General features: G+C 36.3%; 1 protein-coding gene across 1 annotated transcript in view; it reads left to right on the top strand.

Annotated features, from left to right (window-relative positions):
• LOC129262489 (cyclin-dependent kinase 7-like) overlaps positions 1-26,523 on the top strand; it is a 47,147-nt gene that overhangs the window by 2,716 nt on the left and 17,908 nt on the right. The window contains exons 2-11 of the mRNA XM_064099716.1: positions 2,440-2,551; positions 5,632-5,694; positions 7,763-7,864; positions 8,850-8,918; positions 11,907-12,017; positions 13,887-14,005; positions 16,278-16,464; positions 18,115-18,264; positions 20,114-20,261; positions 22,067-22,119. Coding sequence (XP_063955786.1) covers positions 2,480-2,551; positions 5,632-5,694; positions 7,763-7,864; positions 8,850-8,918; positions 11,907-12,017; positions 13,887-14,005; positions 16,278-16,464; positions 18,115-18,264; positions 20,114-20,261; positions 22,067-22,095 — 1,050 coding nt within the window. The 5' untranslated portion in view covers positions 2,440-2,479 and the 3' untranslated portion in view covers positions 22,096-22,119. The remainder of the gene's footprint in view (positions 1-2,439; positions 2,552-5,631; positions 5,695-7,762; positions 7,865-8,849; positions 8,919-11,906; positions 12,018-13,886; positions 14,006-16,277; positions 16,465-18,114; positions 18,265-20,113; positions 20,262-22,066; positions 22,120-26,523) is intronic.

The following is a 26,523-nucleotide window of genomic DNA, read 5'->3' as shown; positions in this document are numbered from 1 at the left end:
TTTGACCTGGATTAATAATGTAGCTCTGGGATCTATCATGACATGAAAGATCTTGCAAGAGATGATTTTGACATGTCAGTTCCGTTTCTAGGCATGTTGACCTGGATTCTGCAGCTATATGATTGATCTATCATGGCTCGATCCTGCAGATCAGTTGATTGGACCTGTCCTTTCTGTATCCAGGTGTTTTGACCTGGATCAATCCTGCAGCTCCAGGATTCATGATTTGAAAGCATGCGCATAAGTTAGTTTGACCTGTTAGTTCCAATTGCAGGTATTTTGGCCGGGATCTTGCAGCTTCAAGACCGATCATGACTTGATAAATCTTGCAGGACTATGCTTTATCACCTACGTATATGAAGTACTTATGATATCAGGTTGGCTCGACGCGATCCATACTCGGCCACAGAACATTAGCATGAAGTTCTGATATGCTTCTTCCTTCCGTATACCTCCGATACTTCTTGGCATGTCCAACTCAGATGGAAATGATCCTGCTGATGGCACTACCACCTTGTCTCGCAATATAATTTCCTTATGAAGAGAAATGTTTCTTACACTTTGATTGATGAACAAGTAATTGTCCGACCGAAGAGGATGATGACTGTAACTTTCTTGATATGTTCCTCTGTTGCATCTGCTATTCTTTGTCGAGCATACTGCATGTTTCACAGTGGCCTTGCTTTTCCGCACTTATGATTAACCCAGACAGTCTTAACTTAATTTTTTGACTAAATATATGCCCTACTCTGAGAAGGCATGTGCGACACATAAAATGTATGTTCGATTAATTCGCTAGAATTCTACCCAAAGTCCCAAGCTATTGGAAACTTACAGTGTAAAAATAATTTATTTATTTTCCTTCATCTAGAAACTGTTGCAAAATATCATGTAAATTATGACTCAAGTGCCCAGAATTATGATAAAATGATGGAGATACATACAGTGGCAATTGCTTCTAATAAACTTGGGATTAGAATCATTGGGTTTTTTTGTTTTGTTTAAAGATGCTGAAATATAATGGGCAAGAATGATGAAAGAAGTCATTTGAAGCTTGTTAGAAAGCTGTGTACCATCACCTTAAAATTGCTTTCCATTTTCCAGCCATACTTTTTGATGTCTTGGTACAACATACAATATCTTGCATATTACCGCTTCATCTTCATGATAGGATATGCGACGTTAATGATTAGTGTCAATTACAGAGATAACCATTTCAATTAAAATGTGTTGTTGTATTTTAATGTACTGCTTCGTGACGTATTCACAAGTGGTACATGTATATGCAGTCGATGATTGAAGCTGTTTCAGGTCTACTGTCCATGCTATACAGTGAACATACATTCAATGCTGCTTGGGGCTGTTTCAGGTCTACTGTGCATGCTATGTACAGTGCACATACAGTCAATGATGCTTGAGGCTGTTTCAGGTCAACTGTACATGCTATACAGTGAACATACAGTCAATGCTGCTTGAGGCAGTTTCAGGTCTACTGTGCATGCTATGCACAGTACACATACAGTCAATGATGTTTGAGGCTGTTTCATGTCTACTGTACATGCTATACAGTGAACATACAGTCAATGCTTGAGGCCGTTTCAGGTCTACTGTACATGCTCTTCAAGTTAGTCAAAAATAACAAAATATTACCGACAATTAAGTGTGTGGGCATTAATCGCCATTGCTTCCCAATTATGCATTGTCCTTTGGGAGCGATTAGTTCATACCTATCAAATTTCTGCTTCCCTTTGTCCTAAAAGTTCATGCACTACAATACCCTTTCTCATTTTCATAACAGGCGAGATCCTATATAATCATTAAATAGTAAGCACATTCAATGACCCAGTGATGATTTTTGTCGGTGTGTTAGCTGTGTCATGCATGAATAAATAATATGAAGAAAAAATCAAAATAATCAAATCATGCATATAAAAATTATGTTTGTTTTACCTAAAAACTATTATTATTATGCAGATATTATATTATTTGGACTGCTATTTATTTTTCAGGTCAATGAGATATTGTTTACTCCAAGGTTTCATACTTTGTCCAATTATTTTACCATTTCCATAAAAAAATTATGACCAGATGTTGTATTTAGTAATATTTTCTATAGTTGCTATGGAAAATGTGTTGCTTAGCAACTGTTCCTGTATATGGTTGGAACGTTGCTTGATATGTGATTGTAAAATTGGCAGTTCGAAGTCAAAATATAGTTTTTTAAATGTAGATAACACCCCAAAATGGTGGTTGCTACGGTAAATATGTTACCTAGCAACTGTTGCTATACGAGGAGAGATCAGGTTGGCACCCCCTGCTAAAAATGTTCAGCACTATTTACTCTACCTGTCAGCCAAATTTCATGCTTGTACCATAATTTGAACAATTCTTGCTAATTTTTGCACCGATCATCCAGACTAAGGCCTACTACTAATAAAGATTATTGACTCTCGAAAACTGCTGTGGATTCTTATCTAAAATGGCCCGGGGTATGCTAGCAGGAGACCGTTCGAAGCTGTATGAGAACATAGACTTTTTAGGTGAAGGTCAGGTAGGTGAACTTTCATTCATGAAATTTTCCTTGAAACCATATGTTTTGGTGAAAAAGAGATAAATCGTTTAGGAAGGCCACGATAAGATTGCCGTGTCCCACATGCAGGTTTTTATGTGTGCGAATCATGACAGATATTCACCCCCTGCCCGTCGGGCTGGCCTAGCCTAGGTACGCTTATCCCGCAGTTCTAGGGCCACCGTGCGTGGCTTGTCGAAAATGGACGTTTTCTCGATTTTTTACGAACCATGCGTAAATGGTGTAAACACATTTTGTCAGCATTATCCTGGTCTAACAGTCACCAGTCCATTCACTGCCGTTCATTTCGTTGTGCTGGTGACTTCTTTCCTCTCTCCCAGCCCAGTGCACACACACAGACACACACGAGAAGAAAGGTGACTAATTTCACGATAAAAGTAAAACCATTTTGTCAACACGCTGAACGTATGCCATACGCAGTAGAGCTGGTCCAAAAATTGGGATATGTCCCAGAAAACAATGTCAAGGATATCCTCATAAACCATGAACCAAGACAAATAATGTAACTAGGATTGTCGGACAGTTTTTTGGGGGGGATTAATTTGAGAGTGCTTAAAATAGATTCAGTGACCTCAAGTTCACCATCTATTTTTCACAACTTTCCATCTTCCAATAATCTTGTTATGAAACCTGATATGTTTACATTGACTAGCTCACTTGATTGGTTTCGGCACTTGACAGGAGAATAAACTTTCCTAGATTTCTTGTGTGGAGAAATCTTAGAAAACTGAGACAGTCCCTGTAAACTAGGACGATCCCAATTTTCTGACAAGCGCCTCTTCTTAGAGGGAACATTGCTGCAGCATAAACGCAGATCTTGCTCAAAGACAGACAAAGTGAATATTAATCCAGTTTATTATAAACTTTTTTGTTTAAATGGTGAAGCACGTTAATCGACCAAAAGACATAATAAAATAAAAGGCAGTGTATACAGCCACACGCGTGTGTCTTTACCATCCAGCCACACGCGTGTGGTTATATCCAAAACGCCTATCGGTGGATACAGCCAAATGCCGCTATTAAAACATGTATGTAAATCTAAGTAACCATTTATATCACGATCAAAATAACCTCACTTAGAACTTCATTAAATTCTTACATTCTAAACCCCTTTGATTTCTTTAAATCGTTTCAATTTTAGAATCGACACAAGTAGAAAAGTGTGAAAATGTGCTGTTAAGTAGACGACCGTTTCACAACGAAATGATGATTGATGATGACGATGAACATAACGTTCGCCGCTAGCTAGCTGTCAGCATATACATGACGTCATCCAGCTACGATCGCAAGCAAAGTTATGAATTGAATTGAATTCAATTTATTTACACTCTCAATAAAAACATGAAAAACATACATAAGGTACATAAGTAAAACATTGTCACAACATACAAAAACATATTTATGAGAATGAGGGGCCAACAAAAAAGAGCAGATAGCCTTATTGAGCGTTGACCAAACATCTTTAAGACAAAATCGATATTACAAAAACAGATAACATAAATGAAAACAGATATTAACACATACATTCAAAATATATAGCGTAGTTATACAAGCAATTTAAGAATACAAACTTAAAAGATGTAACTTGTAATAACGTTTGAAAGAATTGAGGGTTCGGCATGTTTTAATAGAATACGGTAAATTATTCCAAAGAATAGGTCCTTGGAAATAAATTGAGTTATGAGAAACTGAGGTACGTACTCGTGGTAAATGATAATCAAATAGACTGCGGATATTGTGTTGATGAATCGAAAACTTAAGGCAAAATTTAGACATAATGGAATCAAGAATAAGTGATTTGGAACAAAGATACATAAATATTGCGATGTTAAATCTATTTAAATCACATCGTGTTCGTCAGAGTTTACAGAATCTATCGCAATGTGTACAAAGTCAATGTAGTTCCAGGTTTTGGAGCACACAATAAATAATATTTGCAAGTGAGCTGTGCGGAGCTTGGCTGTTTGTGCTACACAGTCAATAGGCAACATTTCATTGTGTGTTTGTAACAACTGTAAACAAGACAAGAAAAGCAAGAAAAGAAGACGGTGAGAATGAAATTGAAACGATATAAAGAAATCAAAGTGGTTTAGAATGTAAGAATTTAATGAAGAAATTAGGTTATTTTGATCGTGATGTAGATGGTTAGACCTACATACGTTTCTTACTCTTATTAATAGCGGCGTGTGGCTGTATCCACTGATAGGTATTTTGGATATAACCACACGCGTGTGGCTGGATGGTAAAGACACGTCACACGCATGTGGCTGTATACACTGCCTACAAAAAATAACTAAAATCATCAGTTTGCAATATACAAACGTGGTGTACACTGGACACGTTTTCCATAGGCATAGCCCATCTTCGACTTTACAGTTAGACAGAGGTGACGAGGGTCTAAAACGAGGATCTAAAACGAGGATCATCCTTGGTAACAAGGATTTCTCCACGCAAGAAATCTAGGAAATTTCATTCACCTCACTTGTCAAGTGCCAACAACTGGCCGACAGTGACACCAATCGAGTGTGCTAGTCAATGTAAACATACCAGGATAACTAGTCTGAAGGAAAACGGCAAGTCACAAAAAAGTAGAACATGAAGGGTAAATGAGGAAAGGTCACAGAATCTCTCCTTTTTTTAAAATTTAGCACTCTTACAGTGTAATTCCTGTGATTGCCATACTTGTATTATGTACCATATTGGGAATTAAAGAAAAAAAAAATGTCCTCATAGTTATAGTTATAGTTATGTAGCTAAGACATGATTTGTCTTGGTTTGTGAGGATATCCTTGTTTTCTAAGTCAGTCTTTATTTTCATATCAGCACCTCTGATTTACCAGCACCACCCAGAAATTGGCACTTGGCAAAATAGCAAGTATTAGCACTAAAAATTTACTTTGAAATCAAGTAAGCTTCGCTTTCCCCAAGATACCTGTCGTTTTGAAAAACAAGTTCGTTTCCTATGATTTTGTCACTACGGCAGTTTGGTATAAACGATCATTTTTCAGCCAAAGCACTATTGTTTATCTTTCTTATTGCAGTTTGCTACAGTTTACAAAGCTCGAGATCTTCAGCATGATGGCAGAATAGTAGCAGTGAAAAAGGTAAATTTGAATTAATGATAAATCTTTTTACCCAGGGTGGCTACTTCAGCTATTAGCTGGTTGTTTCTTAAACTTGTTATGATAAGAAATGACAATAATTATAAGGTATATTTACCCAGGGAAGCCACTTCAGTTCTGAAAACTGTTCTCCTCGCGGCAACTTTGCAATAACAGTTAAAAGCTAGCAAAATCCTTCAATTTGATTGGCTGATAGTTAAATTTGTTACAAAAATTGTTTATTCATAATTACAATAAGTCTTTGTGAAAAGGGACCCAGGGCCCCGTTACCATGACATTGTGGTAACTTTCTCATGCAATGGTAACTAGCATGGAAGCCATGGAATCCTTGATTTTGATTGGCTGTTGATCAGCGTTACCATGGTAGTTACCATTGGATGGCAGAGTTACCATAGTGGTAACGTTTTTGCTACGGGACCATGGTATTTTTATGGTTCCAACATAACATAATATGTTATCAATATTGTTGCCCTTTCCCCTGCGAAGACGTTGGGCGCCAGATGATTCAAGAAAGAAGAAGGTTCCATGACCAGGTATTTGTTATGACTTGGCTCGGGATCAAACTCGCAACTTCATTTTCATAGGGCAGGTGCTTTACCACAGAGCCCCCTGCCCAGTGCTAGAATTCAATTGATAATTGAAAACAAAAATCACATCAGCCTCAAGGTGCATTCTTAGGACAGTATTGGGAAAGCAAAAGTTGCTTATTAGTATGCAAATTTATGCATGTTCTGCTCCAGTTTTTGAAGTATTAACCAGTGCAAATGAAAAAAGAAGGTTGAGGATAAATCTTTTAACCCTAAAATGGCCGGGGGGGGGTTGAATCAACCCCCCCCTCAACATTTTCTGCGATCATTCCGCCGCGCGAAATTTTTTGACCGCGCCACTCACAGAGTTTATACTTTTAAGTCTCACGCATCTTTTGAGACCAAATTTACGATGCCCGGGTACGCGGTCCCGAAATTACGCAACATTTTGTAAGTGCATGTCAGACCAAAAATTGTTCCAAAACGTGATTTTGTGTACAAAGTCAATGCAAATTGAGTTTTCTCATCTTATTCATAAAGATATGATTATTTTTACTTCAAACAGCTGAAAGCAATTGATTTTAGCATAATTATGCTTCAAAAAGGTTGTGCAATAAATCTGGTGAAAAAAACAAAGAAAAACAAAAGGGTGAAAAACAGGGAAATACATAAGAAATTCATAAAACAATAAAATACATAAGAAATTGATTTCCAAACCGAAGTTTTTTTCAATTGCCATTGTTAAGAATGCTACAAAGAATATTTTTACCAAAAATTATCATTCTAGGAGCTTTATTTAGTGAATTAGAGCAAAAAGTATGATTTATGCATAAATTAACATAATTAATTCATATAAAATAAAATCTCATTATTTTGGAAAATTTTACCATACAGCATTGTAGATTACATCGCACACTACCAGCGTGCAAATTTTTGCGGCGCTCGCGCGATCGGCGGCTGAGATCTCAGGGGGGGGTTGAATCAACCCCCCCCCAGCCACAGAACAGCCAAAAAAGCCCGGCCTAGTTAGGGTTAAAGCAAAAGAAGTGATTTTCAGGTTTTCACATTTCACTTGTCACACAGTTGCACACCCTGACTGTGCTATTGACCATAAATATATATTTTTTAATATTCAACTTTGCTGATTTACTGCTGGATTTACTAAGCTCCCGCTTAGTTTCTTCTGCATTCAATCAAGTTATTGTTGATGGATTTTTACAAGTGATATGTCATTTTAAAGCTTAGGATGTTCCTTTAAAACCCAATAAAAATCGAAATATTCATTTTTGGCAACTTTTTGTTGGCTTTGGGTTGGCTGGTCACATACATGTACAGTGTATGAAGAGAATCAGTCCAAAAACAAGCCCTGCCAGTTCAAGGGTGTTTAGTGTGCAATGCGGCTTCGCTCACACTACACAGCATATGCAATCATGTAGAACACCTATTGGTGCTTTGTCAGTAATCATGCTATTCAAATACCTTGTAGTATGATGTTTTCAAATAATTCTCTTTCTCCTTCATAGATAAAACTTGGGCATAGATCCGAAGCACAAGATGGCATTAACAGGACGGCTCTCAGAGAAATCAAATTGCTCCAAGAACTTAGGCATGAAAATATAATTGGAGTGAGTTATTTTATTACATGATCTCTGCTCCTTATTATATATCCCTCTCTTTAAAGGTCAAGTCCACCGCAGGAAAATGCTGACTTGAATAAATGGAGAAAAATCTAACTAGCATAGTGCTGAAAATTTCATCAAAATCGGATGTAAATCAGAAAGTTATGACATTTTAAAGTTTCGCTTATTTTTCACAAAACAGTGATATGCACAACTAGGTGAGTCAGTTGATGATGTCCATCACTCACTATTTCTTTTGTTTTTTGTTGTTTGAATTATACAATATTTCATTTTTTATAGATTTGACAATAAGGACGAACTTGACTGAACCATATAGTATTAAACAATGGTAATACCACATGTTCAGGGAGGAATAAAACTTTGTTTCACAGGACAACATATTTCTTATAATAAAATACAAAAGAAATAGTGAGTGCATGACGTCATAGTCTCCTCATTTGCATACCAGCCAGGATGTGCATATATAACTGTTTCGTTAAATTAAGCGAAACTTTAAATTGTCATAACTTTCTTATTTTACATCCGATTTTGATGAAATTTTCAGTGTTATGCTTGTTGGATTTTTCTCTGTTTATTTAAATCAACAGTTTTCTTGGGTGGACTTGACCTTTAATTATTTTTTTCCAAACTCTTCAAATTGTTGCATAAATGCTATTTATGTAATCTGTTATCATCCTTCTCCTCCTCCACATCATCTTCATCACCATCATCATCATCATCATTATTTAACAAGGCCTGCCAACAACATCATCATCAATATCATTACCATCATTGTCATCATCATCACAATTTGTAATATTGATTATTATTTACATGTAATCCTTCTATGTTGCAGCTGACCATTCATTCCCAAACATTAGCTCTGTATTTCTTAGCTAAACAGACATACAATGACACAGTACTTTATTAAAATAAAATTTTACTTGATTTGCAACCAATCAAGAGTGCATATTTTGGATTTTTTTTGTAGCTCCTTGACTGTTTTGGTCAGCGATCCAACATCAGCCTTGTGTTTGACTTCATGGAGACGGACCTAGAGGTATCTATATGATTACAATGTTATATATATCTAACCATTGACCTAATAAATTTTCAAAATCATTTTTTTTTTTATTGCCCTTCTCAATGGGGCTGGTCGTGGAAGCGTCGTGGTGTAGCGGTTCTTACTCTCGCCTTGTAATCAGAGGGTCGTGTGTTCGAATCCCACCGCAGCCTAGCATCCTTTGGCAAGGCATCAATCCGCACTTTGCCACTCTCCACTGAGGTGTAAAATGAGTACCTGGTAGGATGCGAAAGCCTGTATATACTATGCCTAGCAATTGAGTTTTGGAACTCTTGTTCAGGGATGCCACTTTTCGGTATTTATACGGAATTCCGGCTTTTTTCCTGCTATCTGTCTTATTTCCGTATTTCCGACTTTTCCTGTTTTCTGTGTATTAAAAAAACCCGGAAAGTCCTCCTTTTTTTCCCCCTATTTCTCCCGATTGCGATACATGTCGATCAACCGAGTGAGAGATATTTATCCGAGATATTTGCTTTTATACAGTACGTAATTTATGAACGCGCGCACTGCCTACTACGTTCATTGAGTTACGCTTTTATCAAGGCTTTCTGATTAGAATTATCGATATCCTGACCAATCAATGCGAGCGACAAGTTTCGAACGCACGCACATACATGTAGACAAGCGCAAAGCAGCGGCACGAATCGTGGTATAATAGCGACTGGTAAATACGAAGGAATCAAGGATGACTAAGTTTTTATCATCATTTGAAAGGAATGAGCGGTAACTGCGGTCTAAGGTACGATGTTTCTGAATTTTATATATTTTCTCGTAAGTTTGGATGTAATTATTTTTTTATAATGTGACATTTTATGTACCAAAAACGATCCGAAAATCGGGTTTCCACCGAATGTTAGATCTAACGTTACTGCTGCATGCTGATACGGAACCCAGGGAGCTCCGGCCCGGAAAGCGGGCCGGAGCTCCCTGGGTTAGCTGATACGTTGTCTTAATGTACGGGCCAACAACTCTTCAGTCTATGTATTGGTGAGTGGAGCCAACGCGGTTCAGCTGAACAACCAAAATACAGAGACTGAAGCTTTTGGTCTAGCGTTCTATGAGAAACACACAACTAACTACCGTCAGTTTTTCAAACCTAATTGACTTCAAAGTCTTCGATCACAAAAAGGGAAGAAGCCACTTGGTCCTCCCCCCTCCCCTAAATTTGAGGTGGGGGCGTACCCCCCCTCCAAATTTTTTTTTTTTTTTTTTTTTTTTGCTTGTCCAATGATTTACCTGTGACATGTGTCCATCCCAAAATTTAAGGTGGACCCCCCTAAAAAAAAATTTCTTGGACACTGTCCCGGCCCGCAATAAGTTTCAGTATTTTTGGAGGACACCTAGTGGCATCCCTGCTTGTTGGAATGCTCCTCAGGGATTGGAGATGGTGTATACATTGGCCCGTATTCTGAAGTCAGGTTTAACTTAGACCACGGTCTAAGTCTGTGCTAAAATTATGGGGAGCCAAAAATTCTAACATTCTTTTTATATTGGATATTTGATATGTTTACTATTTTGCTTCCTTTTGCTTTCATAATGATGAAAAATACTTCAAAATACATCTTTGTCATTCCCAGACAATTTGGGTGTCATATGAGTTAATAAATTGGATGTGTACTGTTAGGGATTTGTGCCCCAATTGGCTCTCCATAGTTAAACCACAACTTTAAACCATGGTTTAATTTAAAGTTGAGTTCAGAATACGGGCCATTGTGTGCGGGCATGCCAGGTTCCGATTACTGGTTGTAATAATATAATCTAAAGTGCTCAGAGACATTCTGATGTATTAAGTGCTATATAAAAGCAGAATGTTATTATTATTTAGATTGTATTGGATTAAAGGGGAGCAAACAGACAAAAACTGTTTGTGACCTCTTATTGACATTGTGTTGTGAATAGCTAGTCTTAAATTATTCCATTTATACAGTGAATACATTAGCATATGATTTCATTTGCATAGAGAAACTGATATGATTTTAATTGAAAGTATTTGTTTTGCCTCTTGTTAACATGAATATTACGGCATGAATGTGTTGAGTACCATAGTGGATTAGTATGTTGTCAATAAGAGGGCCTATATTACAAGACTAAACTGCTAAGAATGTTGCATTATGGGATAGGAACCTGGCCAGATGTGAGAAGTTGAGGATGTAAGGGGGCGCTATACAAGGCTGTATATGTTCTCTATGCCAATTGACTATAAACTCATCTGTATTCATTTGTCTGAATTCGTACAAGCAGTCCATTTCCAACTTTTTGTCATAAAATGGATAATAGTGAATTACAATAATGATTAAAAACATGAATAAACAAGGTGATGACAATAAAATATAGAAATATGGTATAGATTCTAAATGAAGGGAGCAGCTTATTTGCTTGACGGGGATATTAAATTTGTCATGAAGTGCATCTTGTCCGGTGTAGCAGCAGATCAGGTATCGTTCTAAATGGTAGATATCATTCTTTACTTGGAACCATATCTGCCGGGTTGCGGCAGTTTGATTTTCTTATTATTTATTTTCCTATTAAAAAAGTAAATAAAAATAGTCCTATATGATTTTGAAGGAAATGGGTACCGTTTGCGTGCAGATCAAGAAACGATAGCAAGAATGATATCTGCCGAGGAGAAATTAGTTCTGAATCTGCCGTAGTTGGAACATGATCCGCCAGCAGATAGTGTTCAAGAATCATATCTGCCTAGCATCGGATCCGCCGCTACACCGGCAATAACTTCTTCTTTTCCTCTAGATTCGCTTTTGCCAAATGCTCTGCAGCCGATTACTATCAAACATCTCTCATGAACACATTGCATGCATGCGGAGGGATATACTTTACTTTAAAAACGGTTTATCAGAATGTTGTGAAAATGTTCAGGCGAATCTGCATTGACAGCTGAGCCTGGGAGATTGTTCCATTTGTGATGGATTCAATATTTTTGTTTATGTTTTGTATTTTTGTTTACAGGTGATCATAAAGGAAAGCAGCTTGGTATTGACACCCGCCCACATCAAGGCCTATACGATGATGGCATTAAGAGGTCTAGAGTATCTCCATTCCAATTGGATCTTACATAGGGTGAGATTGCTATGATTTAAGGGGAAGTTAACCCAAAAATTAGTTGGTTTTGAGTAAAAACAGAGAAATTGACGAAACGTTCTATGAAGGTTATATAAATTTCATGCCTCTGCCCACTGTAGGTACTTGCCAGAGGCTTTGTGAATTTGCAGGCCATCCATCCATCTGTCTTATTTATGTTGTCAGGATAGCTTAAAAAAAATACGTTTGATGGTTTGTCCTAAAACCTGGTCCATATTTGCATAGAAGACTAAAGGAAACTGGACTTTGGGTCACGAGGTCAAATGTCACACCTTTAATATTTTCTTCCCATAAATGAAGAACTTTTGATGGATCAACTTCAAACTTGTCACATGTATACATATTGAAGTGGAGATGATCACATATGATTTTAGGGGTTACAAGGTCAAAGGTCAAGCTCAAAGTGGCCATTGTGTATGTAAAAATGGCTTGTTCTTATGATAAATAAAGAACCTTTGACTGATCAACTTTAAACATGGCTAATGTATGCATATGGGAGTGATAGTGATGTGTTCAGAGTTTGATTAATACTCTCAAAGGTCAAATGTCACATATGTTATTATAACCGGCTTGCTCTCATGATAAATAAAAACTGTTAGATGAATCAAATTAAAAATATTATTCATGTGTGCATTTGAGGGTTTATTTTCAATTGGTCTAATGCCAATTCGTCCAATTACCAACTCTTCTACTATCATTTGGTATACCATCAGTTCCTCCACTATCTACATGGTCCGATTTCCATTTCGTCCACTCACCATTTCGTCTAATAACCATTTGGTCCAATAACCATTTAGTCCATATGCCATTTGATCTAATTGGGCGAAAGGAATGAAGATAAAATGGATATTAGACCAAATTACTGGTCATAAGACGAAATGGTTATAGACAAACTAGTGATTAGACGAAGTGATGATTAGACCAAATGGTTGTTAGACCAAATGTTGTTAGAAGGAATGGCATTAGACTAAATGAAGGTACATGTAGACCATGTGAAGAGTAGACGAGTTGGCGATAGACGAACTGACAATTTACCCATTTGAGAGTGACAGTTAATGTGATTGGGGGGGTCACAAGGTCAAATTTTGTAGAGGTCATTGCTTGTTTCCTCAATATTGATAATTTGCAGATCCAATATATGAAATCTCAATTAAATTTTATGGGAATGACCATATGATGAGATAATGATTTTCTTGACAATTTTAGAAGTTAACTATAAAATGCGTGTCCATTTCAGACTTGGCAATGGTGGGAGCCTAGAAGTGAGAATCTATCTCGTTCAAGTTTTCATTTAGTGATATCACATGCAAACAGCTCACCAGTATGTTATGCAATTATAATTAAATAAGTTTCAATATTTTTGTAAAATGGATAATAATGGAGGGAGCACCGTGGTCTTGTGGTGCTGACTCTTGCCTTTAAAACAGGGTTGTGGGTTTGAGTCCCGGCCATGGCGTTATATTACATCATCAGGAAATTTACCCACATTGTGCTGCACTCAACCCAGGTGAGGTAAATGGGTATCGGGCAGGATTTTATTCCTAGAAGCGGCAGCGCTTAACAGCTAAATTACTAAAGCCAGGGTAATTAGGCTTCATTATTGGAAAGTACTAGAGACTAATGAGGAGCACTTAGAGATCTCTCAAAGTGCGCTTTATTGATAATTTCTAAATTATTATAGTAGTAGTAGTAGTAGTAGTAGTAGTAGTAGTAGTAGTAGTAGTAGTAGTAGCAGTAGTAGCAGCAGCAGCAGCAGCAGCAGCAGCAGTAGTAGTAACTATGTAACGTGTGCTTTCTTTATGTAAGCTGACACATTACTGGCATGTTTGTGATGAATTGCTTCCACAGGATATGAAGCCAAACAATTTACTGCTTGATGAGGGCGGGGTGCTGAAGATTGGTGATTTTGGTCTTGCAAAGTTTTATGGCAGTCCCAATAGGATATACACACATCAAGTCGTAACAAGGTACGTGTAGCACCAGTTCTATCATACATGTAGCACAGTTTGCAGAATGATGAGTTCTAAGAAATCGCATATTACTATACTGTTTTTCTATTTCATACTTTGAAGGGTTTTTGTGTGTGCAAAGTCAAAATCTTGTCATCGGAGGAGGAATTATATTAATGCATTGAAAACAGTGCTTGTTTCTTATTCACCGACCTCTCTGGTCCATAGTGTCCAATGCAGCATTTGATTTATCCTACTTGTATTTGAAAATTTGTTTATCTGCTGAGTTAGAAGTGCAAAGGTAAGATTCAGGGTTCCCAGCCCATCAGGGAAAATTATTTTACTTCCAGTCAGGGAAAAATCTGGGAATTTGATTTAAAGATACCTCAAATCAGGGGAAAATGCCTCAAATGAGGGAAAAATCAGGGATTTTGATCAGCCCAAAGGTCTAAAGCACGGTAATCAGTCAGACTCTGTTATATTATGTTGCATATCAAAACAACATCCAATAAATGAGTGGTTATGCGGTACTAATTAGTTTTACATTATTGTCTTTATACTGACGATACATGTAATTCACTGTAATGACTTAGAAAACATGCGAAACTGGGAATACATGTAGATTTCAATAATTATCAGTTAATTTTAAACTTCATCAGGGAATTTTTTTTTCTTGAAAAGCTGGGAACCCTGACATTGGTGATTACATTTTTTAAGGCCAAGTATTCAAGTGTAGATAAGCATGCATTGTTAACATTCATACTTGTAGAAACTTATGTTCACATCAAGCCTTTAACAGTACACTCCATGGTTTAAACTGCTTTCAGTGAATTTAGGCCTACAATCGGCATGTTTCTACAGAGAATCGTTAAACGGTATTACCTGCGTAAGTATCCAGAATTCCGGAAAACTTCCCTGTAGAAACAGACGTGATGCGGTTTATTGATAAACTGCATCACGCAAAATACAGTTTCTCATAACCACCTCTTGGAGGTGGTTATTGCCTTGTTCTGCAATGTGAGTTAATCAGATTATTCGCTCTGTTGAAACAGGTTGGTTTAACCCTCAATCTCCCGGGGTATTTTGATTCTTGTCATTCCGGGGGGGGGGGCCATTATGGCCCCCCCTTAAGATCTCGGCCGCTAATCGCTCGAGCGACGCAAAAATTTGCACGCTGGTTGTGTGCGATGTAATCTACAAGGCTGTATGGTAAAATTTTCCAAAATAATGAGATTTTATTTTATATGAATTAATTATGCTAATTTATGCATAAATCATACTTTTTGCTCTAATTCACTAAATAAAGCTCCTAGAATGCTAATTTTTGGTTAAAATATTCTTTGTAGCATTCTTAACAATCGCAATTAAAAAAAACTTCAGTTTGGAAATCAATTTCTTATGTATTTTATTGTTTTATGAATTTCTTATGTATTTCCTTGTTTTTTTTACTTTTTTGTTTTTTTATTGTTTTTTCAATGGAAATCGTTCCAGACTTAATTCTGATCATAAGCAAGGCAAAATTGATTAAATTCAATCAGTAAAAGTAGAAATAATGATACATTTATGAATTTTGGCTAAATACACAATTTGCATTGGATTTGTACATGAAATCACGTTTGTGAGCAATTTTGGGTCTGACATGCACTTACATAATGTTGCGTAATGTCGTAACCGCGTATCCGGTCGTCACAAATTTGGTCTCAAAATTTGCGCGAGACTTGAAAGTAAAAAGTCAGTGAGTGGCGAGGTCAAAAAAATTTGCGCAGCGGATATATCGCGAAAATTGTCGAGGGGGGGGCCATTATGGCCCCCCCCCCCCGGGAGAATTAGGGTTAAGGGCGATACAATTTTTTATTGGGGGAAAAGATAAACAGTTTTTAACGATTCTCTGTAGAAACATGCCTAATGTAGATGTCTATTTTTTCAAAGAGAAGTTCTCATCTTTTCTTGTGTAGATGAATAATTTCAGATGGGAAATATAAAGCAAATACTTATCTGTTGATTTTGTATTTATTTGTTTTATGAGACATACCATCACCAATATTTTTGTTTATCTTATGCTATGTAATAACTGTCTGTTTGTCCTTTCATATTATGTTGTGTTATATTGTACAGTTTGTTTATGTCCTATTGGTTTCAGTTAAATGATATATACATGTAATGTATGTTTTTTTTATTGTCAAAACTTTTGTCATTCAGCTCCATGTAGTGATTGAAGTTTTTATCTATATATGGTAAACCATTTTGAATTGACTCGAATTGAATGTGAATTATTCACTTGTCATTCCAGGTGGTACAGATGTCCAGAGCTGTTGTTTGGGGCGAGGATCTACGGCACAGGTGTGGACATGTGGGCCATGGGGTGCATCCTAGCAGAACTACTCCTTCGGGTCCCGTTCCTCCCTGGAGAATCGGATCTGGACCAGTTAAGCAGGATTTTCCAGACGATAGGGACGCCATCAGAAGAAGAATGGCCGGTAAGAACTACCGCTTGTCCAATTAATTTTTTATAAAGACCAATCTACAGGTGGTGTATTTGTAATCGATGATGATAACCTAGCAATTAGATTGCACTTTTGACATTGATCATAAGCTTTTTAGAAAAGAAATTCTGTCAGACCTAAGCCAGCCCAAGGGAGACATGAAAATCTATCTTTCTAAGCAGTTAGTCTTTACAGGCTCCTCTCTTCACTGGCACCTGTATATAAAGAGCACCAACGGGATACAAGAAAAGGTTTATTTCCAATTGGTCTAATGCCAACTTGTCCAATTAACAACTCGTCTACTATCATTTGGTCTACCATCAGTTCATCCACTATCCACATGGTCCAAATTGCCATCTCATCCACTCACCATTTCGTCTAATAACCAGTTGGCCCAGTAGCTATTTAGTCCATATGCCATTTGGTCTGATTGGACTTGGTGTTAATTGGACAAAATGAATGAAAACAAAACGGATATTAGACCAACTGGTTATGAGACGAAATGTTCATAGACGAACTGGTGATTAGACAAAGTGATGATTGGACCAAATGGTTGTTAGACAAAATGTTGAGGTAGACCATGTGGTGAGTGGACGAGTTGGCGGTATATGAATTGGCAATTTACCCAAGAAAAATGGTCTTTATAATCAGGTGGTCTATATAGGCAAGCCCCTGTAGTGCATGTTTCAATGGGGAATAACATTCAAGGGAAGCCAACTTTGTGGTCTCGAGTAGACAGGTTGCATCTCTATATAAGTGGTCACTAGAAAAAGTATTGACTGTATTACCTTGGTCAAAGGTTTCAGCTTTAATAGGCTGCTTTCCATGTGCATTTTTTACACCCTGAGTGAGTGGATTTGGCGCGTTACAAATCCCATCTATTATTGTTATAATTATTATATCAACCAGTCACTGTGTAAGGAACTCAAAATCCTGTGAAACTATATTCACTGTTGCATTTTTTTGCTATGCAAGTGACACTTGGATGGAGAGTAGCACATGTAGATCCAGAGCTTGCCCAGGGATGCTAGTGCCACATTGATTTTAAATTGAATTGGAATATTAAAAATGGAGAGATGTCTCAAACTGACGGTGAGATGCTGTGTAATGCATCTAAGTCCTGGTGATTACTGGAGAAGCAATAGAATTGACAAAAGGATAAATATGTTTTTTCTTTAAGTATACATGCACTATGCGCGGAATCCAGAAAGGCATGTACATGTATGGGACTATGCCCAAATTGTCAGCCCAACAGTTTTAGCTATAATTGGTGATATTTTGAATGTTTAATCCACCCTCCCCCCTCCGCTGCTAATTAAGACTATTTTCTTCCTGTTTTTTTAATTTTCTTTGCATTGTGTTTGTTTTTGTTTGTAAATTGTGTAAGTCCCTTTATGGGAATTAAGAATTAGGGGGATAGACTTTGAAAGGCCAATGGCTTTCTGTCTTTCCCTCACATCCGCCTTGCAGTGGTGATCATTGTTCCTTATTATCTGTTTATAATTATTTATACTATGTACATGTACTTGTAAATACCTGTTTTGTTTTATAAGCAATTTATTTGTATTTACATGTATGTATTTTTGTGTATTTTTAAAGAGGTGTGAAAGAATTGAATCTGAATCTGATATTTTTTTTGGACAGAACATGTCAGCCCTAGCAGACTATATTGAGTTCAAGAAGTTTCCTGGTACTCCTCTGCGGGATATCTTCACTGCCGCTACCGATGACCTCTTGAACCTTCTCAAAGGGCTCCTTCTCATGGACCCTTGCAGACGATGCAAAGCCACTGAGGTAAATAAGGCCTCAGGGATCCCTGGGGAGTATTTCATGAAATGAATAATCAGTGACTTTCATTGGCAAGTGTTACAAGCTACTGAAATCCATGCATCTGATTGGCTCAGAACAGATAAGTAGGTGAAACCACTGACAGAGAATGTTTCATGAAACACCCTCGGGGGGGGGGGGGGTTCACAAAGTATGACTTAGAGTCACACTTAAAGTTAAATACCAGTTGTGGTAACGATCTCAAAATGAGTTCGAACAGAATCCAATGGAATTACCACCAAAGTGTTTGTATGTTTAAAGAAAAAATATGTGCCAAATAGCTCTGGAAGATAATGCGTTATTGCTGAGAAATGAGAAAAATAAGTACGGAATTCCATCAAATGTTGGGTATTTTTCGAAACAATATTAATACACTGTCCCATGTATGCTTTTCAGTGTTAGTGATCATCAGAATTATCGATTTTGAGCTATGATTTTACAAAGATAAGTTTACATTAATGTACCAGATCTAGATGTATGATAGGATTTTGACAATTAACCTTGATTTAAAAGACTTTCTCATAATTGTTTGATGCAACTACTGTCTTTTACCTGTAAATGCTGACGTGTATATGATACGCAATACGCAATCTTATTGATTGATATGCAGTAGTGCGCGTCCTCATGGCATGATCTGGCCATATGCGGTGATGCCTTTTATATAGCACACAACTAGGCATTTAAGTGAAATTCTAAGTAATACTTAAATCTTTGTGAACCCCCCAGGTCTTGTATGATGAAACCGTCATAAGCGTAACCTCTTGGACAGTTTATACAAATATATTTCAGGAAATCAATAGGCTTTTCGATAGAATACCCATAAATCTCTAAAATTTATTCAGAAGTGGTGTAAATCGTGAAATGGATTGTAACTGAATCTGATGGAATAATCACAATTTTTTTCTATCCATGAGTAAATGACATGTGTCAGTCAACAATGGTAGCAAAATAGGCAAGACGTTCCTAACATTTTTTACATGTCTTTTTCTGTGACATAAGTCAATGGGCATGCTCACTTATGATCATCTGCATCACTGCTATCAGCACTAGTTGATATTTGTATTTTACTTTTTTTTATCATTTGACAAGTTTGTCTTGCTTTTAATTATGTCAAAACGCACTATAATGCTGTAATAGCTATTAATTTCAAAGACTTTCTCTCCATATTTCTGTTTACTGAAACATTTTGGATTAGACTTGTGAACGTTTCATAGAACTGGTCGCTATCTTGAATGGATATGTAAATTTATTTTGAATCATCTTAATACATTAGAAGTATTATATTGCTAATTTCATTTTGACAAAGTTGTAGCAGTTGCAGATTATAATTTTTTTGCAGTACAAAAGAGTTTATAAGCTACTATTTAATTAAGTATTCCCTTTTGAATTTGTTCATTTTATTAAAGATAAATGCCAGTTGTGGTAACGATCTCAAAATGAGTTCAAACAGAATCTAATATAATGACCATCCAAGTGTTTGTATGTATAAATAAAAAAATTGTGCCAATAACTCTTGGAAAAATGTGTAATTGCTGAGATATGAGCAAAATAAGCACGGTATTCCATAAAATGTCGGGTATTTTTCCTAGTAATATGTCATTTTGTGTCAGTGATCATCAGAATTTGGGTTTTCAACTAAAATTTCATGATTACACAAAGATACATGTAAGTTTATTTCAATGCACCAGATCTAGATCTGTGATAATATTGTGGCAATTAACCTTGATTTTGAAGACTTTCTCATGAAATAATTGTTTGTTGCAAGTGCAACTACTTTCTTTTACATTAATGTTTTATCAATTTGTCTTCATACTAGGCTCTGAAGATGCCCTACTTCTTTAACAAGCCAGCCCCGACACAAGGTCACCTTCTACCAAGGCCAGGAATGTTAGCCCCAGTGGACAACAGCAAGCCACAAACCAAGCTTGGTAGCAAAAGAAAGATGGTGGATGATATAGGGACAGGTCAGTACAACTCATTGGAAGCCATTGTGCCATTATGCCATTGTAGGGGGGGTGTCGTGGTATAGTGGTAAGACTCTCGTCTTTCAATCTGAGGGACGTACGTCCGATTTCCAGCCATGGCGTGTTTTACCAACATTGTGCTGCACTCAACCCCAGGTGAGGTAAATGGATACCAGGAGGAAGTAATTCCTCAAAAAGCTGATAGCACCTGAATAAGTAGACTAGATGGGCCATAGCAGCTCCTTGAGCAATATAAATCCTATATCGTTGTCACATAGATCTACATTAATGAGCATTACTTTGAGTCTTGGGTGAAGCATTTCATGAAACAAAAAGTCAGGGATTTTCTCGGACAGTCATAAGCAGTCATAAGCTTCTGAAATCCTTACATTTGATTGGCTTAGAATGAATTGTTTTTGTAAATTTAAGTTGCTTCTTGAGACACTCCCTTGAACTGCTCAAACACTTCGGTAAATTGCCAATTCGTCCACTGCCAACTCGTCCATTCACCACATGGTCTACCTTAATTTAGTCTAATGCCATTTTGTCCATCAACATTTCATCTAACAACCATTTGGTCCAATAACCATTTGGTCCAATTATCACTTTGTCTAATTAGTCTATTACCATTTTGTCTAATAACCAGTTGGTCTAATACCCATTTTCTTTTCATTCATTTTGCACAATTAACACTTTAGTTTAATTATACCAAATGGTATATGGACTAAATGGCATTTGGAATGGCATTAGACTAAATGAAAGTAAACCATGTGGTGAGTGGATGAACTAATGGTAGACCAAATGATAGTAGACGAGTTGGCAATTGGACAAATTTGCATTATACGAATTGGAAATAAACCAACACTTCCTGGGGGCCGTTTCATAAAGCTGTTCGTAAGTTAAGAGCGACATTAAGAGATCATTTCTTGTGGTAAATGATATTCACCATTAAATGTTCATTGGTGATTATTTGGCGCGTAAAAAAGGTTTACCAGTCGTTCTTAAAGTCGTTCTTAACTTATGAGCAGATTTATGAAACACCCACCAGGTGGGTGTTTCATAAAGCTGCTCGTAAAGTTATGCACAACATTTTGAACGACTGGAACATGTTCTTATGTCCTAAATGAATGACATAGGGATGTATCATTTAGCGCAAGAAATGGTCACCAGTCGTGCGTAAAGTCATTCGTATCTTACGAACAGCTTTATGAAACTGGTTCCTCACCCAGATTGCAACAAATTAGCCAGAATTCACAAAGGTGGTTTTGAAAACTGCGTATATTAAAAAAAAATGTCCAATGCTGATGCGCGCTATTGTCACAGTGCACAAAATGATGCCTGTTGTCATGGTTTAGTATGCTATTTCATTCATGAGTCCACTGTTTTGAACAATGAACTCATTAATTAATGTCAATGTACTTTAGGTTGTATCAACATTGAAAACTTAATTTTTAAAAAACATTGTACATACATGTAGGGTAATCAAGTATCACTGATAATTCTGTACAAGTTTTAGGTCACTTGATCAAGGAGATGTGTAATAAACTTGGAAGTTGTTCAATCCCATCTCATTTCTATTGGTCTTTCTTTTGCCATTTTGTGAATTTGGATTCTGAAACCAATTGATGTGAGGGGCTATAGCCTCTCTGTGATTGAACCAATCTCTTAATTATTGACATGTGCTTAGCAAAGATTATTGACGCTAGCCTGTGTTTGTGCACTTGCAAAGTTTGATCAGTTTCTTTTGAAAACCAGTTTACTTTGAAAAAAATTCTGAACAATGCCTTTTTACATTTTTTTATCAGGTTCAACTGCAAAGAAACTTGTCTTCTGATGGAACTAAACCAACACCTACACTGTAAGTGTTTTTAAAGATATGATTACTATTTGATAGCAATAAATAAGAGAGAAAAGGAGAGTGAGAATGAGGGAGAGATAGAGAGAAAGATGTATTAGAGGGGGGGGGGGGTGAGAGGAGATGTGATTTCAAGCAAGTTGACTGACACACAAGGCTCTCAACTTCAGAACTTGCACAATAACTATCTCCAAAGTATACATTATTCAATGCCGCCCTCTCTTGATCAAAATGAAATCTTTCAGTTTATGCCATTATGTTGAGAACTTGTGTGTGTGTGAAAAACAGTAATTTTGTCTTTTGTGTGTGTGAAAAACAGTAATTTTGTCTTTTCTATATATCTTTGTGAGGGTGTAAAAAGTGGAATTCACATGAATGGGCAAAAGATATTGTTGTTTTTGACAAACAAAACCAAACAAACAAAACAAGTTCTATCTGTCCCAAGTTCTTTGACTTGTTTGTTGATCGTGTAGTCCTGTGGTTAGAGCATCGGACTCATAATCGCAAGGTTGTGAGTTCGAATCCCAACTCTGCCATTGTCGCCACTTTGATAAAAAGGCCCGAGAGTGATATCTGTCGTCTATAACGTCAGCCATTATGACTGATTAACCTAGATGTAAAATGTTTCCTTTGTAATTGGTTATATACCAGCTTGGCATTTACCAGCAAAAAATGCTGTCCTGCCGAGTTCCTGCAGGAGTTACCATAAACAGAATATTACATCAAAAGCAAAAATTGGTCGTGTAATAATGATAATGAAAAATGTGAGATTTATTCATGTGCGTACAGAACACCTGCCAACCAGAACAATTATTTTTATTTACTTCAGTGAAAATATGAAAGTATGAATTTTATTTAGATTTTTTCTCCCATCATGTATATATTTACTTCATCTCTATATGTGCAATCAGTGATAGTAGAAGACTTGGTCAATGTTACTTATTATTGTTACAGTAATATGAAAAGAATGTACCCTAGATTATTTACCACTCACCCCCCCCCCCCCACAAAAAAGTAATAAAAATAATAAAGAATAGATAAATAAATGAATAATTAAATGAATGAATGAATAAATGAATGGATAAATAAATAAATAAATGAATAGTTAAATGAATTAATGAATGGATAAATAAATGAATAATTAATTAATTAATATAGTAAATGAATATATAAATAAATAGTAATAATTAAAATAACATCATGATGATTTAATAAGTCAACTAGATTTTTTGTAAACACTTGTTCGTTTCATGAAAAGATACTCTATGATACATGTTTATTTTAGGATAAGTGGTGATTCTTCAATGCTTGATCAGCAAATCTTCCTGTTCTAGGAAAATTGTTTTGCTGTACATGTTCATATTGTAGATAGAGTAAAGCTGCTTCTTGAGTTAGGAACCCTCCCTAGAACATCTGAATGGGTCTATAGGTTTAACCCATTTGTTGCAAGAAATTTTTAAGCCTATTTGATCAGTTCTTGGTCCTTAAATTGGCAATATCATTCTTTGATGCATTCTTATAACGAAATCATTTAACTAAAATAAAATATTTATGAAGAATCTTTAAAATACTGAAAAATAACAATTTGCATGAGAAGCAGTTTGATATTTCAATTATGCTGCAACTTTAATTATTTAGCGATTATTTTCTTGAAACTTATTTTTTGTCGGGGTCACACTGAATCAAATTTGAAAATGCAATGAAAACTAGGCACATGCATGTATCTGCAGATTTTTCAATAAAATGAAAATGTTTTTCTCATGTATTTGTTAGAATTGTGTGGCTCTGCATATTAGTAGAGCAAATTGCAAAATGTGTTAAAACCTTGCCAGAAATAGGTTAAAGTGTACCACATTCACACAGAACATAGTATTGTCTGAGCTTTTAGTGATTTCAGACTTTGTTTGCATTGTGGAACAAAAGAAAATGTCAACATTGCCTCCAACATACTTCCAAAGTGACAACTAAATGGTTTGTATTGTTCAGAAATGCATTTCGCGAAGCATTCTTCGTAGTTGTAGAACTCTCGCTGTTTGAAGGAGGGCAGTATTCTTTGAATGGATGAAAAGGAATAGAGTGTAAAGTTATTTGCTAATGGGGACATTCCCTTGCCCCCCAAATACCGGTACCTCTCTAGCCTATTATCAACCCATTATAAATCTATTATTTGCAGGTCACGGCATTGTCCTCAAGTCATTAGCACCCCAATGTTACTTGCCAGTGGGGATAACAGAGGTATCCAATTCAAAAATAGTCTTGAAGAAGACTTTCTATTTAGTACTGAATCTCGACCTACTAATGATTTACGTTACAGTTTGGGGTTAAGTCAGTTGGAGGTATAGTTTAAATAAAGAATAGCGGAAATGGAGACGGAAGAGTCTTTTTTGAGAATATATTAAAGCTTAATATTGCAAGGAGGTTTGTATTTTGTTTCTAGTCCTTAATGTCAGACATTAATGGATTTTTTTGTGAAAATGAGAAAGCCTTGAGCGAGGCTAGAAATAATTGAAAGGCAAGTTGACCAGCATGACCTGCCCAGAAGCGTGTTTGTTTTAGCCTGAAGAGAATGTATACACATTGCTGGATTCTTGAGAGATGGAGAAAGAGGAAAGTAATATTGAAGATAAATACCAGTTTTGGTAATAATCTCAAAATGAGTTCAAACAGAATCCAATGAAATTACCACCAAAGTGTTTGTATGTATATATGAAAAATATGTGCCAAATAGCTCTGGAAGGAAATGCGTAATTGCTGAGAAATGAGCAAAATAAGCACGGAATTCCATCAAATGTCTGGTATTTTTCGAAGCAATATTAATACACGTTCCACATATGCTTTTCTGTGTTAGTGATCATCAGAATTATCGATTTAGAGCTAAGATTTCATGATATTACAAAGATAAGTTTACATTAATGTACCAGATCTAGATGTATGATAATATTGTGGTAATTAACCTTGATTTAAAAGACTTTTCTCATGAAATGCAACTACTGTCTTTTACCTTAAGTTGAGAAAACACGACAGTATATTGAGAAGATATAAAGAAGAAATAGAAGGAAGGTTAAGTGTGACTATATCATTGCAAAGGATGACGATGTAGAAGACCACAAAGGGGATAAATTGGAGGGTTTGAAGCAAGACAAAGATGGAGGGGGAGAAGATGAAGATGAATAAAATGAAGGGGGAAGAGGATGGGGAGGACGAGGAAATGAAGCAATGGAAGGAAAGGGAGAGGGTATAAGTTAGAAGAAAAAATTAAATATGTATTTCATTTCTGTTTTATGCATCCAAAAATAATTATGGCAATAAACTAAATCATGGATGTGTTACCAAAAAGAATAATAATTTTATATCCAGATCATCAAATAACAGAAATGTTCGTAACTTTTTCTCACTGTAAAATGTAATTTTGTAGCGTTCAGTAGTATGAATAGCATTTTCAAGAATGTACATGTAAATTGTAAAATTGCAATGATACTTTCTAATTTGATCTGAGATATACACTGTATATTTACATAGAAATAGAGCTAGCACTGTGCTTTGCCCTTAAAACCAAATCAAAATATTTCTTCTCTATTTATGATACACAAGAAAAATTCAAGTAATATGATTTTCAATGTGTTTTACCCTGCATCTCTCTCATTACTGTATTTATAGGGCTTATATTTGCTCATTAGATTTTTCAAATAGGCAAATTTCTATTTCCTTTGATTCAGCCACTGGCAGTTCTATTAGTTCATGTCTAGACCTAGCACTTCATCTCTATTATAAAATTTATCTCTCAAAATCCTTTCTTTCTGCAATTACTTGAGTTAAACACTTTTTACAACTCTTGAATAGTATGAACTGCCGGATGGCTGCACGTACATGTTGGTATTATGATAAGGACACCGCCTTGTCACCTCTGAAGCACTTGGGGAAAGTAAACACGCCTCAAAGGGTGTCCTCTGTGCGGCACATCTTGCTTTTGTTGGTAGTCGCTAGAGGGGTGAGCTGACGAGAGGGTTTCCGATCCAGCCCATCCAATTTGCCCCTCACCAGGATGCCTGAGATTTGGGAGTTTTCAAGGGAGGTGTCCTCACTGACAAGATTTGTAATTGGTGGATGATTAAAGGGGAAGCTGACCCTCTGACAATGTGTTTTAATAAAAATTAGAGAAATACATTGGTGAAGGTTTGATGAAATTCCATCAAAGATTATTTGACAATCATGAATTTGTAAAGGGTTTTATTTGTGACGCCAGCTCCTCCGTTGATCGTGTGACATGAATTTTATAAATTCTATTTGTTTTTATTTAAACCTGAAGAATAAAAGCATTTTCTCCCCTGGAAGGAGGTATGAAAAGATGTGTTTGATAGGCATATCCACCGAACAAATTTTTATTAAGATTTTGAGAAAATTACATTT

The sequence above is a fragment of the Lytechinus pictus genome, chromosome 5, assembly GCF_037042905.1.
Source record: "Lytechinus pictus isolate F3 Inbred chromosome 5, Lp3.0, whole genome shotgun sequence".
NCBI lineage: Eukaryota > Metazoa > Echinodermata > Echinoidea > Temnopleuroida > Toxopneustidae > Lytechinus > Lytechinus pictus.
This window is presented reverse-complemented; position numbering and strand designations above follow the sequence as displayed.